At 37.4% G+C, this 21963-nt stretch overlaps 1 protein-coding gene across 2 annotated transcripts; it reads left to right on the forward strand.

Annotated features, from left to right (window-relative positions):
• The first annotated feature begins 325 nt into the window (after nt 1-325).
• LOC121413881 lies at nt 326-4854 on the forward strand. 2 transcript variants are annotated; one of them, XM_041606860.1, is made up of 6 exons: nt 326-682; nt 1128-1505; nt 2179-2559; nt 2937-2996; nt 3475-3594; nt 4111-4854. In XM_041606860.1, the coding sequence occupies exons 1-6, from the start codon at nt 346-348 to the stop codon at nt 4575-4577; spliced, it is 1743 nt and encodes a 580-aa protein (XP_041462794.1). In that variant the 5' UTR covers nt 326-345; the 3' UTR covers nt 4578-4854. The 2 variants fall into 2 exon arrangements, with proteins under 2 accessions (XP_041462794.1, XP_041462795.1); XM_041606861.1 differs by having other exon boundaries at nt 3478-3594.
• Nucleotides 4855-21963: the final 17109 nt, after the last annotated feature.

A 21963-nucleotide genomic window follows, 5' to 3' on the forward strand; every position in this document is an offset into this window, starting at 1 on the left:
CTGGCTCCTGCAGGCGCTGCAAATGTACCAGATAAACTTAATTTCGGCTGTAACCTGCCTAAAAAGAACACAGTGTCAATCACAGTGTGATATACTGTATACGCATGCTGAGAACAATGTGGTTACAATGTTAGGACTATGTGGATTTATCCCATTTTCACAGTGTATCAACACTGTGAACACAGGGTGACAGTGTATTCTCATTGCGTCCACACTGATCACACCATCGGGACTGTGTTTTTTTCTGATAGAATACACCCTCCGTAATAACTATAATTTTCTTCTTATATAATTTATATTTCAGATTCTTTCTCGGACACCGTAACTGGTCTGTGTGGGGGTGTCATGGACATCACCGAGTCTTATCCCAGTCTGACGTTCACCACTCCTCTCTACGGCACCTCTGTCCCTTCTAGCGTGTCTCTTTACTGCAAAATCACTATTACCTGTCCCCCAGAGGAGCATATAGAGCTTACATTGTTCGACGTCGCAGTCAGTGGGCAAGTCGGCATCTTCGATGTACCACCAACAGGAGCTGGAAGCATTGTGTTCACTTGCACAGGTATCCTCAATGCCTCCACGGTCATCTTTTCGAGACACTCCAGCCTGCTTATCGACTACAGTGGAACTACTGGTGTGCTTGCAAAGGGTCGCGGATTTACGGCGGAAGCTCGACTAGCAGGTAAAGATAAAAAAAATAGTGAAATAATATATACAGTATGAGGAGCTTCCATGAGAAAGATCTGGTGAATTGATAACTCTTAGTGATTGTATGATGATAGGAGTCACTGAAGTATTGATTTGAAAGATTTATGTTAAATTGTGTAATTTGAATTCAAGTTTGACTGCTATTATACAAAATATTAGGCAAAATGTCGTTATTGTTACATTCTAGAAGAACTAAACGAACGTTAGTGTCATCAATGCTCTTGTATTTGTAAGGGTAAGTAGATAATGACATTTTCCTTTAGGAGACTTTTGACATGTTGAACTCGGTCTTATGTAAATCGGACAATAATTAAAAGATGCAGATGATTTTAACTTTAATTAAAAAGACCTGAATTACGAATCATTGTCCCACTCATAGTCATACCTTTATATTTATGGCCAATTCATTGAATTTTCAGGTGGCAATTCATCAAACATCGACGGATTCTGTGGCGGCACGGTCAGCCTGTCTGAATCTCTCCCAAGCGCCACCATCACAACTCCTCTTTATGGTCTTACATCACAATTCGGTTTGCACTTAGAGTGTACGATGCATATTACCAGCACCCCGGGAACCCAAGTCCAGTTGACATTCATAGACTTTGAGACAACTGCAAGTGAAGGTCTGGCTATATATGATCAACCTTTATCTACCTACAACAAGATTGCTTATTTCTCAGGAAAGCTCGATGTGAGAACGACAGTTTCGTCTTCCAGAGGAGGTCTGACTTTGACATACCAAGACGACAGTGATTTATATAATGGACAAGGATATCTCTCCGAAGCAAGTCTGTTAGGTATTGCTAGAAAGTATTTTGTTTGTGACACACTGGCATATATAACCTTATCTACTTTCTTCATCAAACGCGTAATGATTAATTAGTGATAATGGTATATCAAGATTTCAGTCAATATTAATGTCAACAAGGTCAATGGCTTTTCAAGTGTACCTTCTGCTTTGGAAATGACAATTGAAAAATCAAGGTGACAAAAGAGGAAAAAATATACATAATAAATAATGTGCCTTTTAATAGATATGTTCGATCGGTGATAAATGAACACATTATGCGTGATGCAGCTGAAAAGAATCAGATTCTTTAAAGTGACATGCGCCAAATCTAATATAATGAATATGTTAAAATCAAACATATCACAAGATTAAGAATACACACTTCGGATTTGTTTACAAGAAACAGAAAACCAAGGTCATCCACCAGTCCCCTTCTCTTTCTCACTCTCTATTTCATCCTTACCTTTCTCCGAACATTCAAACCCGAACCTTTTAAGCATAACTGGACGCCACTTTGGTCGAATTAGGCGTTTAAGACGTGCAATGTATATGCTGTAGAGGTATGTTAAAGAATGTAATAGTTCAAGGAAGAACGGCAATTCAATAATTTTCTATTGGTATGAGAGCACAAATGAAATGTCGATATCAATCATCCATGGTTTTTACATCTTCACTCACAGATATTCAGCCGATCTCTCTGGAGCGCGCATGTGGAGGATATGTCGCCTTGAACAAGAACGTTCTCCCAAGAATGACGATAACATCCCCTCTGTATGGCACGTCTTCACCATCAAACGTAACTATCAGTTGCTGGTGGTTCTTCTCAAACATTTTACGTGACCGGCAAATTGAGGTGGTTCTGAAAAACGTGGGCATTTCTGGAGATGAACGAATCAACGTATACGACCACCCCTCTACTCAATCGTATCTAATTGCTTCGCTGTCTGGTCCGTCCGCGGATTCCATATTCACATCGACAAGGTACGGATTGTCGATATATCTAGAAGACATCTCACCAGGCGCCAATGGAGGTGGATTCATTATTGACGCACGACTCCAAGGTACGTGTATGTGTGTAATGGTGTGGTGATGGCGTTGGTGTTTGTGGTGATGATGGGGATTATGTTGATGATGATGATTAAGATGATGGCGGCGATAATGCTGATTATGGTGACGGGGATAATGAATGAGATGGTGGTGACGATGATGCTGATGATGATAATGGCGATGGTGATGTTTTCATCGTAATGATAGCTGTTATGATTGTGACGATGATGATGATGATTACGGTGTTGATATAACTTAAATTTAGAACATTATTAAGAGGTGATGAACGAATCCCCCCCCCCTTGGATAGACCAATGATCGATAGCTTTTTACAAGTACGATTGAGCAGTAATCCAGCATAGTTAATTCTATTTCCTCACATTTCCTTCAGGAACAGAAACAACGATGTCACCAACATCATCAAGCAACATGTTACCCACGGCAACAACAGGTGTGCTTAAAAATAAATTAAACATATTCAAATGTTAATAGAATAGTAGGGGCTCAGTTAAAATCAGCTTAATGACTGTAAAGATGCAGTAAATCTAGAAATAGCTTGGAATTCCAATGAATATCCCCATCTCATGGCAGAAGCAAAGGAAATTTGAAGCAAATTCTGTAGCGAGATTTTATTAATTGAATTATTTTGACATCATAGAAATGCATGTACACGATTTCTGTCAGACACTCAAGAACATTGGAAGAAAATCATGAAGGTAAAACAATAATTGAACCAAAATACAATTTCATATCCGTGAAAATGTTAAGGGGTCTGCACCGCCACCGCTCCCCTACCCACTCAAAAAGAAAAAAAATTACCAGTCCACTAGTAGAGATTAATGACCGATATTGCCTTTCTGATGTTGCGTTTCGTACTAAATTGTACGACAATGTTACTTTTTTAATATTTCCTTTTCTCCCTTCGTTAGCAGACGTCTTGTCGACAAAGGGAGCCGGTGAAATGACACAGTCGAACCCGGACACATCGATCACCTTGACAACATCGACATCCGTGTCCAGTTCAACCACCCATGCACTGGAGGAAAACGGTATGTTTAATCCATCTAGTAAAAACAAGTCACGGACGAGTGGGTTCTTTCCGATAGAAAATCAGATCAATTTATCAATTTCAAAGCTTAAATTTCTGGAAAACAGAAAGTCGGGATTAAAATCTGTTAGGCAAGTCGATCAGCGAAACATTATTATAACCATGCTCCAAATTCTTGCTCTGTATATTACACTTCATAATTAACAATTACCGGGCAACTAATTGATATAAATTTTGGCTGTTTCTCGTATCTCTAGTTTACAGTATTAAAATGCTCTGTTAAGGTGATTGATGATATCTATATTACTTTGATCTTCCACCCCACCTCGTGTGGCGTGTCTCAACAAATTGGCTTAATCAGCACAGAAACGTTTTTTAATTCATTTAACACAAGCTGTAAAATGTACCTTGCCAATGCCTAAACGTCTGTAGATATACTGATACGCTAAATGCAGTGTGTATTTATGATGTGACCATTATTATTGTATTACCCGCATTATTTTGACAAATCATGTAGGTACTACACCTGTAGATAACCTCATTGGTATCGCAGCTGGTGTGGCGTCATCTGTAGCAGTGGTCATACTCGCCATTGCCATCATCACCCTAATCGCCATACGATCACGTAGAAAACGTCACGAAAACGGTGCCTCGGCGGCGTCCGGTTCCAGTGTTAAACCACCGAGCCCGCCCCCGCGTGGCGATGGATCTCGATCACATGAAACAACCTTCACTTATGGAAAGGACGATGGCAGCCTGGTTGACGATGTCGGTGACGATCACCACTATTCGCGGGCGGTGTATTCTGCTATCGACAATAAACCCGGTGATGAAGAGGAGGATCATTACTACATGATTCCTCAGAGTTGTGAGGAGAGTGACGTCATAACAGAAGGCCCGACTTACATCAATGATCATGTGACTAAACCTAGAAGATACTTGGGCCAACATGTTACTCACGGTAATGATACAGAACTTGTATGATCATGATCTTTACAAATATATAGAAGCAGAATAAAGGCTGTAATCCTGGAGTCGAATAGAGGTATCACGAATGATTCGCCTAGATTTTAAGCCAATGGGCAGGCATTGTTAGAAAATATTATCTCATTTAAGCGAGCTGAGTGCATGCGACGTCATAAAATTATTGAAATCATTTCATAATCTCTAGTTGAATCTGTCTGTTGCTCTAATTTTCCTGCATTTATCTCAATCACCTTGAAGTCAGTGTTATCTTCCTTTTAAGTGCACCTTTTTTGCTTGCATGGTCGTTGAATTTAAGCCTTAATCAGACCAATATGCAAAGAAGTACATTTGTGTTTTTTAAATACAAAATGCTTGTGAGTTTGTGTGTTTTTCATTTTGAAACTGCGTTTACCCAGAAATTTCGAATTACAAGCATAATAATGTAGAATTTTGAATTTAGATGAATGCAATGGGTTATAACACAGATAAAATACTTTGTGCCAAGAATTTTTTACCTTACCTAACACATTTCCATCAATTGATTGTTTGATGTATTTATGGAGCTCTTAATTTGTTCATTCTAAGGTGAGACGTAACTTTAAAGAGGTGATTTATATTTGACATTTTTTACATCATTACCTATCATTTACTGTAAATGTGTCTCAGGATTTTTCACCCAAAGCCGCCTTTATAACAACGCCTTGTTCAGAATATGTCAGCCCACACCTACTTATTTATTCTTTTGCTCTGTACTTACGGCTGAATATTATTTAAAAGAAAACTCACTAATGACATTTCAAACTGTCTGTTCGTAGTTATGACGTTTTAAGTTGTTAATGGTATTTACAATTCTCATATTTAACTAATACCATTTTCTGTGAATTGATGTATTTCTCCTGGAATTTTATTATTTACCTGCTTACTTTAACATCTGGGTTGGAATAAAATGTAAACTTTAAAAAAATATCATTATCAATTGGTAATAAGACGATATGTGCATACATGTCAATCAGATTTCTAAACCAATTACTTTAACATAAATTACCGTAGCGTGAAGAAAAAATTATGTTCACAAAATTCCCCCAATTTTCATATGTGTCGAATCCAAGAAATAGAATATTGCCCTCCCCCTTTCTCTCCCCCCCCCCCTCTCTCTCTCTCTCTCTCTTTCTCCTTTTCTCTATCAATATCCCCTACTCTTTCATATTATCCACCCGTCCATTTTCTTCTCCTTCGTCCCCCATATCTTATGCTGTAGATTTTCGTTCTATTTATGATAAATTTTGAAATGCTTCTATTGTTCAGTTTTTAATCTGTTTATTCTTAAGCCCACCTGAATCTTTTAATGTTCATTGGTTCTATGACGTTTGTTCCGGTGACAATCTTTCTGCTGTAAAATACCACAGTGGAACTTTCACCCTTTATCAACCCTAACCCTATAGACGAAATAAAAACACATAGCAAATGTCGCGTGATCCATTCATTGTCTATTACCAGTCAAATGTAAGATTTTTTGAAACTTTATTCTTATGTCTCTACATAATGTAAAATAGTTCAGCCATTCATTGCTCATGTCGAATCCTGCTACACCAATCATTTAGTCGTGTATATATCGTGTTGTAAATCTATGATATGACAGGTAGTCTCAATAATCGTAAAGTGTCCCTCCATGCAAATGACACGTGTATGTACGTAGCAAATAAAACAAAAATAGCAAATGTGAACACTCAGTTTGTGAACAACCTTAATGGTGATCTTGCTACAGTTAAAGGTCAAGGCCACCTCAGAAAAATGTTGATTTATATCAATAGAGAAAAATCAGACAAGCACAATGCTGAAAGTTTCATCAAAATCGGATGTAAAATAAGAAAGTTATGACATTTCAAAGTTTCGCTTATTTTCAACAAAATAGTTATATGAACGAGCCAGTTACATCCAAATGAGAGAGTCGATGACGTCACTCACTCACTATTTCTTTTGTTTTTTATTGTTTAATTTATACAATATTTCAATTTTTACGAATTTGATGATAAGGACCTCATTGCCTGAAGCACAAAATGTTAAAATAATGGAATTCCACGTGTTCAGGGAGGAATGAAACTTCATTTCACATGATAATGACGAGAAAATAAAAATATTTCATAGTTCATATAATAAAATACAAAAGAAATAGTGAGTGAGTGATGTCATCAATTCTCTCATTTGGATGTAACTGGCTCCTTCATACAACTATTTTGTTGAAAATAAGCGAAACTTTAAAATGCCATAACTTTCTTATTTTACATCCGATTTTGATGAAATTTTCAGTGTTATGCTTGTTGAATTTTTCACTTTTTATTCAAATCAAGTTTTTGTTGGGGTGGACTTGTCCTTTAACATAATTAGCGAAGAATAGATTGAATATCGATATATGCCGAGTTTTTGTTGGTTTGGAGTAGACATCGGATTATAAAGATAGAGGTACCAAATGTTTTCATAGGACCTAATGCAATCAAAAGAGTCAATCAAATGAAATACTTCGGAATTTTGATTGATCAATATCTTGAGCCAGAAGCAAACAGAAAAACTGAAACGAGGAAAGAAAGAAACGCATGACTAAACAAACAGCGCTTGTATTGTATTAGAGTTCAATACAAAGCAAATTTGATTACTGTGATGTAATTTGGGGGAACTTAGGGAAATCAGTTAGTAATAATATATTCAAAGCTTCAGAATAGATCCCTTCGTTGTGTTTTGGATGTGTCTGGATGTATCCACTTGAACTAGTATGTAATAACTGGTAGATAGAAGAAATATAGGCTACGTGCACTTAATACAATTTATGAAATAACGCATGGTATGCTGCCAGAAATTACGTGTATGTTAAAGATCTTCATCCGTAGAAATACAATTACTGCCAGAGAAAACCAACTATAAGAAAAGAAGTCTCCAATGAAGGGGTGCTAGAAGCTGGAATAAACTACCCAATGATGTAAAAATAGCTAATTTTGACAGATTTAAATTGGACACAAGAGTGTTTTGAGCCCCCCCCCCCCCCAATTTTTCCCCTTTGTTTTGAATATATATATTTTTTCCTTTCTTTTATGAATACTTTTGCTTTTGTGTAATATCAATTTTTTATCTGTACATTGAATTGTATTACTTTGCATTTCTTAATTATACATGTAGTGTGTTTTTATTATAAACGGAAGTTCTGAAGAACAGACATCAACCGATGTACGTGTACCGTCACGTGTCGAAAGAGAATAAATGAAAAATGAAATGAAATATTTTTACGTCTCAAATATATATATATGAGATGGAGAGTATGGAGAGGGCCGTAGCAAGGTCAATATCAGTCTTCATCAAGCTTTCGGGTACATGCCCTTCATCAGGATCTGAATCAATATATATAATACAAAATACAGGCCTACTAATAATAATGTTAAATAAAATACAATGCAATATATATCGGAGATAAGTAATTATAGTCCATAAATAATAGCCAATGATTTATATAAGGTTATGGTGAGTCAATATGTTACGAATATGTAAATGAATATGAACAAAATATTAATAATTGGTTATTATTTATGGACTATAATTACTTATCTCCTTGATACATTGCATTATGTTGTATTTATCATTGATATACACATACATATGCTCACGATCACAAAGTGCATGCAATGTCCAATATGCAGATTTAATCCACTGCTCCATTTCGATTTATGATGTATTTATTGTAATCATTTTTTTACGATTTGTACTGGAGATAAAAAGTTTGATTGTATGTCTGCCTTCCAGAACATCTACATCCATCTTCAATATATTTCAATCCATTTGCCAACTCCAACTACGTGCATGAAAAAAGAGGTTAACAGGATGTCCAGAATCATGAACGCATGTGTCCTATGTTATTCATAAAAAATATAGGATAACCCACATCCTGGCCTTTCGATCCAGATTCAACAACAATAATACAGTGCGAGTCAGAAAAAAGCTTTACACCTTTATAACTTTTGTAATTTTTGCGGGTTTAGATAGGGTACCTTTTCCTGTTTCTTTTAATACCGAATTTGTTAGGATCATATGTCCTGGTTGACTAAGCATGAGTGAGTGAAGCCGACTAGTTGAAAACCCATTTGCACCAACTATAATCAATAAGGAGTATTTTGCTCAGCGACCATGGCGACGCGGAATGAATCCTACAACGTAACTAATGCACTGAAAATACAAGTCAAAGTCTTTCGGCGTGTTTCTACAGATAATCGTTAAAAAACGACTGAACTTTTTTCCGGAATCTAAAAATCGTATCGCCCTTATACCAACCCGTTTCCACAGAGCGAATAATCAGATTAACTCACATTCTACGTCGCGGAACACGGCAACCACCTCCTAGGGCCGTCTGCACCATCCCGAGTTTTCAAATTAGCGCGCTCTTAGAGATACCTTTTGGAGGTGGTTATGAGAAACCGTATTTTGCGCGATGCGGTTTACCAATAAACCACATCGCGTCTGTTTCTACAGGGAAGTTTTCCGGAATTATGCGCGTCTAATACCGTTAAACGATTCTCTGTAGAAACACGCCGAATGTTGAGAGTCGGTGAAAAAGCAGTTTCGTTCAAGACTCATCTGGACACACGACATATTTTCGTCAGCTTTGAAACATCGGACGAACCTACTTTTCCAATTCACCGATTTTCATACATAAGAACGAATAAAGAAAAATAATTCGTCATAATAATTATAAACTCTATTTCAATGATTTCATGCCGAGCTGCAGGTAGGGGACATGGGAACTGCCATAGCTAAACTTGACGTTGTAAATTATTCAAAAGATTGAACGTTGTATTTGGACTTATAGGGCTCAACTCCCAATGTCTAACGAATTTAAAGTACACCAATGCACATTATCAAGGGCATAGGGTAAGAACATCTGATGGCAGATGTTAACATAGTACATTACATTATTTGATTTACGATCCTGCATGTCCCAACGTGGCAAAGACCAAAGAAGCAGTTTATACGAATGTCAACTCGAAAAGTTATAATATCTTACTCTAAATCATAATTTGAACTGTTCTCGAGCAGGGAAATTCCTGTTATGGGATGTACCATCTTGAAAGATCAAATGAAATGAAAAAAAAATAATTATTCTTCACTCAAATCAGCTCCAACAGGAGGTAAGGTTATTCAGTGTGCCCGGTAAGTTTATCTGGTTTGGAAACTCATATTTGACCGCCGCCAGGTCCGCCGCAAAGGTACCTTTGCAGTATTAAAGGCCAAATATGGAAAATGGTACAAAAACGTACCAGTCAATTGCCCATGTCACCGTTTTATGGTGCAAAGTAATTTCACAAAAGGAAAGAAAAAACAAACTAGAGCGAAGTTTGCATAGAAATTTCAAAGAAAACAAACTAGGGCATAGTGGAAACGGAGTGATGAAGATGCGATAAACATGGTAGATAGGTATTATCATAAATATGTTGTAGGAAAGCATTGGTAAAACTATGTACAGAAGCTAAATACATCAACCTTGTCAAATACACATCGGGAGTTCGTTTGTATAAATCGGATCCGTTGATACCATTCTGTGTTATTCAAATAAATACATTTACTATTATAAAGGATCTTTCATAAATGAACCCAGAAGTCCAAATTAGTCTGAGAACATGTACTAGTAGCTTGTTCAAAACCACAATAAGAGGAGGCTTGCGAGAGAAACCATTGCAATTACATTTCGCTAACTCGGAATTTACTACCGTCTTGTTTGTAGATGACTCATATAATTTACAGTGCTTGGGAGAGGAAATTTACAAGACCAGATGTCATGCAAGTCGATAGCAAAATACGATAACAGTGTTTAGCATATTGTTTGATAGTCGGTCCTTTCTTGAATCGGTTGAAGATATCCATCGCTGTTGGCACGCGTTTGTGGTTCTATCTGTTCATTCGTAGCTATCGGAGATGCATAGTCATTATTGATATTTACATAATGTGGTTCTTTGGAACTAGTGCTCTCCGGGCTTTATTGTCATCAGGAGGTAAATTTGGTACAGGCGGGGGATCAATACTAGGTTTCGGTGATAATGGTTTTCGAGCTACCTTTGGTTTCTTACTTGTGGAAGGTCCGTTACTACGAATAGGATGTGTGGACACGGTGGATGGTGTTTCAGAACACTCTTTCTGGTGAGCTGACGTCGCATATTCTGGTTCTGGGGCATCATCCACTGGGGATGAAGGAGGTGATGGATGGAACACAGCCATCGTGTTGGCATCAAGAACATCATAATCGGAACTGTTCCTTGGACTTATGTCGTCAGAAAGGACAGTGCTTTCGCTTGGTCGGCTTATAACGCGCTCACGGAGGTGAACAGACTGTGCGGAATTTGGATCTATGGCCCCGTACGTGATGGCTACATTTTCCGTCTGACTCGAATTGCTCTGGCGTGCTGCTTGACGTGCATTCCGCAAGTAATGACGCTGGATGACGTGATGACGCAAGCGACGAGGAAAATTGCGGATGTTGCGCAATAAAGAATACGGTTCGTCATAATAACGTTCCGCAAGATACTCATACCGTCCGCGTGGATGGACTGGATCAGCTGGGTTCGTTGTGTCTGTTGCATTGGCATCACTGCTAGGATGACGCCCTCTACGGTGATCCAATGAACGTCTGTGGCGTGAAGGATTGTGCACAATGGGTCGACACAATAAAACGACAATGAATAATAGAACTACCGTTGTTCCTACAAGAATCCATTCCGTGATGGACAGTGGCCATAACTTTAGATTTTCTTTGTCTTTGCCATCTGGACCATCTGTACATTCCAGCAAAGAGTATTCGCTATTAGTATAACAGGAAACCTGGGTGGGTGATCGTCGTAGGACTCTTAAAACTGCAGGGTTACTTTTCGATGTATAGTTTGTTCTACCGTCCGGATCAAAATAACATTGTACAGTTACAAAATCATCATCAAGTCTGACTGTTGACAATTCTAATTTCCCGTAATACCCCGTGGTACTGGCTATTGGTTTACTAGATATAGAATTGACACTCGTGAAATGTGAGTGAATGATATACCAACGAAAAGACCCACTTGTTGGGTGAGCGTTGTTGATATGGCAGAAAAATATGGCGTTGAATCCTTCTTCAACAAAGTTAATTTCTGGTTCAGCCTTTAACACGACTTTTCTCGGTGTTTCGTTTGTATTTATTGTGCATGATTCTTTAACCCTACTCTCTCCCAAAATCTCCAAGTTGCAGGTGAAATTCGCACACTCGGTCCGACTATTTGGTTCCAGCTTACCGATGGCTCTATCGGCTAGCATAACCTTGTTAGCACCCCTAATCTCTTGTCCATCACAGAAAAGGTGGACATGGATGTCAGTGTTACTATATTCGGGAGTCCATATGCATGTTGCTTGTGCCTCTAGTTCGGTCGATGGTGCAAGTCCTGTCGGGTAGTACGACACTTCGCAACAGACACCAGCTGAACATTCACCGGGCAGGGGAGTCACAGGCGTAGTGTTTGGAACCCGAGGTAGCACCACCAAGAGAGCGGAAGCAAGAATGCTACTCTCGTTCTTGCAAATGTATTTCCCGGCATCTTCATCCGAAACGTTGTCGATTTCGATGGTGTAGATACGGTGAATGGTGTCGATCTCTACTCGGTAGTGATGCATGTTGATCCCGCACGTCTTGCGGAGTTTTTCATTGCGAGTGATGTAAAGGAAACAGTCGGATGTCTCAAAAAGCCACCAGATAGCATCGTTTCTGGCGGCTAGGTTGAGGTCACATGAGAATCGTGCAGTCTCCCCAGCAATGACGGTAAGGTCTTCGGGTCCGTGTTCTACTACCGTGTAGGGAACCCAACTTGATCTGTTAGCTTTCACAAGTACTAATCCAACCTGAAGAATCATGACGAAAATCAGAAACTGTTCCATTTTGCGTGAAATGTAGCACACTTGAAGAAATTTTTTTTATGGTATATCAATTCGGTGCTGCAAACAGTAATCAAAATATCAGGTCTCAAGAAACATATCCAAAATAGATCTGTTCACTGTTTTTCGTCCATGACAGGAAACAAATGAAGAGGATACGTAAGTGAGAATCATGCTGTCCACCCAACTTGCTAGAATCATGGAGTACTGGCTGCTATCATGGAGTCCTACTGATTTTCCCCGATGCACCTGATAAAATGTGAACTATTGCGGGAACTATTTTGACTGGATGATTAGGTTGAATCTCTACCTTGGTTTCCGACAAGACTCCAACGCAATAACAATGACCAATCAACCATGAGATCGAGCGAACTTCCGGTTGCAGGATGCCGTTTCTGAGGCATTGTCAGGTTATATGATTCTCCCTATAGTAGGGGCTATCAGATACAATAATAACTGTCATTGCTGCCAGAGGTAATGTGGAAGCAAATGAGCTCGAGTCAAAAGCTAAATATTTGTTTACATCATCAATGGTTATTTACTCACTTTGATGATACATGTATATAAATTACATTCAAGCCCATTTATCATGATTATCATCAACAAAAGATAAAGAATGGAAAGGTGAAACTGAGTAAAAAGTTTGATAGTTAAACAAAGGGCTCGTCAATAAAGGAGCAGCGGGAGGGACGGGGCACATAATACAGAGGATGTGAAGAACTGAGATTTGGCCAACAAAAGGAAAATGGTGAGGATGACGATTATGGGGATTGTATGACCTCCAAACTCACAGTCTCCATATTAAGGAGCATTTAAAATTTTCACAGTTTTTTTATACAATTTCTCTGATAGCGCCTTCTACATTAACGTCCTAATTTTTCAGCACCCCACATATCAATTGAGATAAAGGATATTATTTTTGGTATTGTAAAAGCAGGAGTCATGCCTCGTCGGTTCACTTACGGTAACTCCCTTGTCATTCCTTTTTAGAGGGGATGGTTTGCTTGATCCTATAAAATACAACCAGAAGTGTATTTCCTCAATATGTCTGTCCTCCTTCGCTTTAAAGTGATTTTAAGTCAATACAGAAATAAACAGAGGCGTCGATCCAGGGTTTTGCCCCCCCCCAAAAAAAAAAATAATAATAATAATAATTATTCCAAATGCATGCAAAAATAAATAATATTGTAATGTTACACAGAAATCAGCAAGCGAGATTGATACACATAACTCGTTCTTTATTATTTTCAGATTGGAATATAAAATTTCTCAGCTCGCGCTTCGCGCTCGCATCATTTCTGAAGCAAAAGCCCATACTTTTCATGATTAAATAGGTAAATAGAATGTCCCGTTTTCAGTTCTAAACCTCAAAAGAACTACCGCTTAGATTTGCAATAATCTTTTGTTGGATATATATTTTGTTCTTCATTAAAAACGTCCATTAAACTGTCAGGTTGTTTCAAATCGTAATATCAAAATTTTCAGCTCGCGCTTCGCGCTCGCATCTATTGTTATTCTAGACACCCATCTTAATCATTGGTACCAAAAATGCTTATAATATCAAGCTTTCAGGTCAGAATATAAAGAAACTTCATCTCACTCTCGGCACTCGCATTATCTGTAGTGAGAAATGTATACATCCATATGAGTTACCTCAAACAGTCTTAAACAGGTACCTATATCCTGTTTTCAGTTCAGTATACCAAAAAATTTCAGCTCGCGCTTCCCGCTCGCATGAATTTGTTCAGATAATTGTCTCTTTCTCATGAGTCATATATGTACATACATATATATATATATATATATATATATATACACACACACACACACACATGTTATATATATATATATGTGTGTGTGTGTGTGTGTGAAGCTATACATGTACAACAGCTTTGGCAAATCTTTTATTTTAAATATTGTGTAAAGAAATGGATGAAGAGAACAATGGTAGAAGAGAACCCGACAAAGGAAATTATGATTGGTATGGTGTCGAAAATATGTCTGTCTGACGGTCAATTGGATCAGAGTCGCCCTAGCCACTAACCCGTCTCTGTGGTCTAGTGGTTAAGGCACCGGCGTTCAAAGCTGGGGGCCCGGGTTCGATTCCCGGCAGAGACATTTTTCGGCATCACCAAGTTTTCCAAAGGGTAGATAGCTCTGGGGAACCTTCATTTAAGCTACGCCTACCATTGTTCTCTTCATCCATTTCTTTACACTATATATTTGTATATATATATATATATATATATATTGTTTGTTTGTTTTGTGTGATCGAGCGCCTTTGAAACGTAGTTGCCTGAAAAACACCGTCTCCATCATTCATTTTTATTCATAAACATGATGAAGGAATATAATTCTTACTTTCTCTGTCATGATGTATCAACTCTCGAATCTTTGAAGTTATCATTCTATTATTCTTTGGAAAAGTGTGAGCAAACCAATCGGCAACTTGCTTAAAGAATCGAAAACATTCGTCTTCATTTATTTTATGCTCTGCCCTCTTCATTCTTATTCGTGCAAACGATAAGTCTGTCATTTCCTTTCTTTCTTGTATGAACCTAACAAACGTTACACAATTTTGTTAATGAAACGCCAATTTTGATTATGTAAGTTGAGTAAAATCCTTTCCATGTCAAAATCCTCGAATATGATGATAAGATGCTATTTATTTTGTAGACCGAGCAAGATACCAATATGAAAGTTTTGCCTGTGATTTTCACCGACTGATATTTTTAGGACTGGTTTCTGCAAATGTATTTCTTTTCTGTTTATGGTAACTCGGCAGGACAGCTTTTTTGCTGGTAAACGCCGAGCTGGTATATAACCAATTGCCTGGGAAACATTTTACGTCTAGGTTATTTAGTCATAGCGGTTGACCCTATAGACGACAGATATTACTCTCGGGCCTTCTTATCAAAGTGGAGACAATTATAGCAGAGTGGGGATTCGAACTCACAACCTTGCAATTATGAGTCCAATGATCTGACCACTGACCACACGACCCGTTTCATTTAATCTGACTGACCGAGAGAAAATTATTCAGTCAAAATCATTGGCAATAATTTCCATTTTGTTTCCCTGATAGACCCTTCACGTGGATTTTTGCAATTTTCAATAAAAATTTCTGGGGAACAACATGCCCCCCCCCCTCTCCCCCGCTGTAAAAAAGAAATGTTGAGTAAAAATTTTATCACTAGGAGGGTAATTATGTGTCCAACCAATTTGGGGCAGTACTCTACCCAATGCGGTAAACATATTGTCCAGTAAGGGTAAACAAATTAAGCAGCAATTACTTTAGAATGGGAAACAGTTTTATTACACTGGATAAATAAAAAATGACCAAAAGAAATGTCCAATGTTGGTTGGACACATAATTACACTCATTAAGCACTTTTATCAAATTTTTATTTAGTTTCGGCTAGCTACGTACAGACAGTAATCCATCTAAATTTATATTATTATGGAAAGAGGAACACAGAGTGAAGAGAAAGCATGGACAATGTTTAAATATTTTTGATCGTTAAACGCGAATTCGCTTCATATGATTTTGTTCCTAGTTCCTAATTTCTTCCTTGCGTGTGTATCCCATTTTTATTTTGTTTTATTTCGAAGGAAACTGAGGTCGGCGTCATGCCTATTTTCTAACAGTGACATAAGTCTCGGGAAATCCGGAGCTTTGTTTGTAACATGGGACATGGGTTTAGTTTGGTAATCAATAAAGCCAGAATTACTATCTAGACATTTAAAAATGCATAGAGTATACATGTATTTGCCAGAGTATCCACTCTTACTGAATAATGTTGTATCTCGGCTTAGACCCACGTCCCTAATCATATAAGAAGAAAATGTATTTCTTCTTCTTCTTCCGCATCTACTTCTCCTCTCAATCTGTGAAATTCAATCCTTTAAAGGGGAATCCAGTCTTGGTCATAAAATGTTGTGTTGGGAAGGAGAAAAATAAATTAAACAGAATGTTGAAATTTTGAAAGAAATTTGACAAGCAATAAGAAAGTTATAGCTGCTTTAAAATTGAGATCACTAACACTATGTAGATTTCAAATTGGCAACTGGGTCAGTAAATTATGACAAGGGGCAAGGACAACTTTCTCTTAGGCCATGTAATCCAGGTAGTATATTGTTTTATGTCTCCATGAAAGAAAAATATAATTTGAAATAAAACTTTTGGGAAAAATGACATTTTAGCCATAATATGTATTGGAGTACATGGAAGAGTAGTCCTTACCTTACATCACTATGACATCCCATATGCAGCCAATTTGAAGTCTCCATGGGTATAGTGATTACCAATATTTACAACTTTTAAACATTCATAACTTTCTTGTTGTTTGTCCAATATTGTTCAAACTTTCACCTATCAACTTGTCTGATTTTTCTATTCCTTATAAAAACAAGTTTTTATTTGGGTTGGATTCCCCTTTAAAAAAAATGGGGGGCCCTTATCATTTTAGCTTTATTTATATCAAAGATATGCGTTTGTTGACGAACACGACTTTCCATTTTTGATTCGGCACCAAAATGACAGAAAATCAACAAGGCCAAGAATTATTCTCATAAGAGTGAAATGACCTAACTATACAGGAAGATTGTGTAAGCCATCAAGACTCTTTAAATTACCTTTGTCTGTTTTCTTTTCCTAGTAACGTACCTTGAAATCGAGAATACAATCGCTGACTAATTGCTATCATATATAAACAGATAAAGTTCTTGTATAATGTTTATCTCGGTTACATACTCTTCTTTCGTATTTTTATTTTCCTGTATCACGTTTCAAAAAGAGTGTAGGAGAAATTATGAAGGGATGAGTCATTTCTGGTAAAGTGCCACAATAAAATTGACCACGGCAGAAGGGGCTTCGTGTAGTAAGTACACGGCTAATAATTATTGTCATTGTTAATCAGGTATTCATTAATTAATGCAAATGCAGTGTGAAAAAAATTTATCAGACTATGCATTAATATATTTTGATGCAAGCAATTATTAAAAATATAGCATCTACTTTTAATTATATAAACACCTCTTTTCGCTCTCTCTTTCTCTTCTTCCTTCCTCAGTCCTTCTTGTAATTGTTCAAAAACAATGCATCTATATAATAATTGATTATTATGATAAGAATTATTGTTTTATATTAGTTTGTCTAAGCTTATCATGATTTGGTTGTACACCGTTTGCCTTTCCACTTACAGAAAAGAAACCATACAGGTTATTTAGTCGAATTATGCTCCATGATAACAAATCAAGAAAATATACTTAAGAGAGATATTTTATCAGTTTCACTCCCAGGACTAATAGTTTGTTTTCTTTTTTGATGCCCTTATTTGAAATATTATAATGATGACTCAATATTTACATGACTAATATGACAGTTTTAATATTACTTTTTTAATGGCCTACACCAAAATTCAGTTTTTAGTAATCTCCGCCTCCTAAGGTTGTGGTAAAAAATTGGGTAGGCCATAATTGTCTCAATCTAATAAAGAGATTAAACGGATAAAAAACGGAAGATGAAATTTCAACAATGGTTTGAAGCGGATATTTCACGAAGATCTGTAGGAATTAGCTACATTCTTGTGTCATCTATTAACTCTCAAGACATTACCCCTGAAATCTATCATTTCTATGATACGTTTGTTTATCCCTTGACTTTTAAATCGTCACTGGGTTTTCCCCAATTATTGCATGGATATACTCACCGTGGTTAGAGATACACGTCATTGTTGTTTCATCTTCTCTATTTTTGTTATCTCTTGGTGTATACACCTACTAACAGTCGCATTAATTGACTTCCAATAGATTGATACTTCTATCATCACCATAAGATGTGTCGTTGTCCTTGTTATTGGTATTCATTATCATCATCAGCAGCAGTCTGTGTCACCATCACCATCATCATCACCACCACCATAATCATCACCACCACCCTCATCATCACCATTATCATCATCATCGTGCACCATCATCACCACCGCCACCATTAAACTCATCATCATCATCATTATCTTCTCCGTCAGCAGCATCATCACCGGCATTAGCGACATCACATCACTATCACTTCCCTTAACTAAAAAAAGCAAACAAACAAAAACCAGAAACGCCACCATCAATGTTGCACCATGCAACATTGAATATAATTATCTCCACCACCACCTGAATTTTCACGATAATCACCATCTTTACTATCCTTATACAACTAGTTTACCATTGAAACCCCAACCATCGATATTGCTTCATCCCCACCACTCTCACGATCGTCATCATCATCAAGGACAAAAAAACAGACGTCATATCATTTACCCCCACCTATCGAGAACCCAATAATGTTAAAATAATACCCTCCGCCCCCCCCCCCCCCAGAAAAAAAATATTGATGATAATAATGTAACAATAATAATAGATACATAAATGAATAATTAAACAAATAAAAATAAATAATGAATTAAAAAATAAATGAAAAATTGAATGAAATGAAATGAGATGAGATGAAATAAAAGGAAATAAAATGAAATAAAATGAAATAAAATAAAACAAAATAAAATAAAATAAAATAAAATGAAATAAAATAAAATGAAATAAAATTATATAAATAAAATAAACTAAATAAACAAGATAAATAAGATAAATAAAATGAAATAGAATAAATGAAATGAAACAAAATAAAATAGATTAAAATAACATAAAATGAAATTAACTGAAATTAAAAAAAAATAACACAGAATTAAAATGAATTAAAATTTAATAAAATAAAGAATGAAATAAAATGAAATAAGAAGGTAAATAAATAATCATAAATGAAAAAAGAAAACTAAGAATCATTTCCAGGTTGTTGCTTGCGTGCTATGAGGATTAAAAATGTAAAAGTTCAATCGTACTTGCTTTGGCTTTTTTGGCTTTCACTGCTCTTTTCATTGGAGCACCAACACATCATGGACATGATGACAAAACAATGATCATACCCCAGTCTTGTTGATATTCGTGATAATTTCTTCGTGAGTTGTACTTTTTTCTTTGATTGTTCACGGAAAGGAAGACCTTACAGTTGACGGGATGTTAGACCACATAAATCTAGGACAGATTCCCGTCACCTTCCGCTAACCCTCGACTGAACCTTGGTCGAAGTTCCCTTTTTTTTCATTTGTGTGCATTTTTTCCAATTTTTGTCACGTGAATATAACCACAAAATGTACCACTGTGCCCCATGTACGAGACGAGCGCGCGCGCACACACACCCACGCACACATGCCAAGATGGAGGCTGTAGGGTAGGCAAACTAATTTCGGCATACCGTGAGTTGGGCATTGGTTTGTGAGGAAAATTAAAAGTTTGCTAATCTGTTAATGAATTCTCCAAAACAATAAACAAAGTATCAATTTTTCGCGTTTAGCACACACTTCTGTCAATCTCTCTATATCTTATACACTGTTAAAAAACCTTATTTCACTGGAAAAAGAAGATTTTGCAGAAAGCAATAACAGAATTATTCTGTAAATTAAAAAACAAGAATTTTCTGCAATTTAACAGAACAGGTCTGTTTAAAAGGGGGAAAATTGTGTCTTATTAAAGGAAATTTGAAAGGTTCCATACACCAAATACCAATTTCCTGTAATTTTTCATGATCTGGTAAGATTACAGACCTGTGTTCTCCAGACTTTGCTGCAGGAACTTCTTTTATTTTAAGGATAAATTTTCTAACAGTGTACACTCTCTCATTAGCGGCACCAGAGGGGGGACCACATCCTCTGCCAAAATTGGAAGCGCCGTGCCCCCCCCCCCCCGAAAATTAAAAAAAAGTGACAAAAATATAGAGCAATTGGTGACTAATCAGTATATGCTGTCATGAGCATCGCATCTGTAAGGGCTCTATCATTTTACACTCTTCAGAACTTGAAAAAAATCCCACATTTTTAAAATGTAAAATTCCGCCGTTGTTGCCCCCCCCCCCTTAAACGTCTTGATTCTGCATAGCATCAGAAATAGATAAAGCCAGTGCCACGCAAGGCATGTGGTTAAGATTTTTTTTTACATACAATAAGATTTTTCTGTCTAGGCTCTTTCACTTCCTCCATATTCTTCACCCATTTCTCATTTTTTATCATTATCGGAAGGCCTGGGTTTGTCAGTCCCCATCCTCGGGGCCCGTTTCATAAAACTGGTTTTAGCTACTGAAATCCTTCAGTCTGACTGGCTGACAGCAAACTTGGTCTTGAAATTGTGCATTTGTAATTGTAACAAGTGCAAGGGCGCCGGAAGCGGGGGGGCAGGGGGGGGGCACTTGCCCCCCCAAATAAAATTTTGGGGGGGCAAAACGAGATTTTGCCCCCCCCCCCCCAACGTGCCCCCCTGAAAGATGAAAATGATAAATTATTTAAGGACAAAAGTAAATGAAGGCACTTTTCTGCCTGAAAATTGTCATTTCCATTGTCAAAAATGAAAAAAATTTGCCCCTGACGGGGCAAATACATTATCATATTAAGCCTCGCGTCTTTCGACGAACAGTTCCTCTGTGAAACATAGCTTTGATAAGCCCCTTTTCCATCTTATTACAGTGTGATAACGTTTAACCTTTTAATGAATACATTTCAGACTAAAAGCGAATGGCAAATTGATAAGTGGTCCACCAATGATTAGGTTTATAATTCTATGATGCTGGCTGTGTCGTCTAACAAACGCGCGGTCGCCCAGAAACGCTCAGACCGGACCCGATATCGCTAACGCGCGTGAACACTAGTTACTCGAGCAGGATATGGAATCTATGTCATAGCTGTCAAGCCCAGAAACCATAACATCTCGAGAAACTTGTTTCAATTATTTCATTTTCAACTAAATATAAATTGAGTTAATACAGTGATAACATGAGAGCGGTGTTGGTTCAGGCGGTAACGCGTCTGCCCGTCGAAGTCGAACCAAAGATCGTAGGTTCGAGTCCACCCTGGGCGGATGACTGAAGTCAGTGCGTTGTGTGTAAACGTCTCTCCCAAATTTCATAGATGTAGGCTATGTTACAATGGAAAACACTCCGTCCCCGGGATAGGACGTTAAATGGAGGCCCCGTGTAGAGGAGAGTCACCACCTTTGCACGTTAAGAACCCACTGCACTATTCGTATAAGCGTAGGGGGAAACCCCGGCCGGTGTCGAGGTCCACCTGCATCCCCCCAATCAGTTATATCGGGAGGAGAGACCTGTGGATCATAGTGATTCAGTTCGCTTTTCGCCTCCCAGGCACAGGTGACGCCAAACAAATAATTCAGTGCCCTAAAGAAAATACCAAGGTCATTTCAACTCAATATAGACATCAGAAAATAGATATCAGAAAATTACACTCAGAATAGTTGTGTAGAGGATTATAATTTATAATTTGTAAAAATGGTGTATCCCACTCGAAAGCAACTTATAGAGATAATGTTAAGACATGAAAAAAATAAAATCATCTGTGAAAGTGTCTTCTTGACCGGACTCGTATTA

The sequence above is a fragment of the Lytechinus variegatus genome, chromosome 4 (assembly GCF_018143015.1).
Source record: "Lytechinus variegatus isolate NC3 chromosome 4, Lvar_3.0, whole genome shotgun sequence".
Classification (NCBI taxonomy): domain Eukaryota; kingdom Metazoa; phylum Echinodermata; class Echinoidea; order Temnopleuroida; family Toxopneustidae; genus Lytechinus; species Lytechinus variegatus.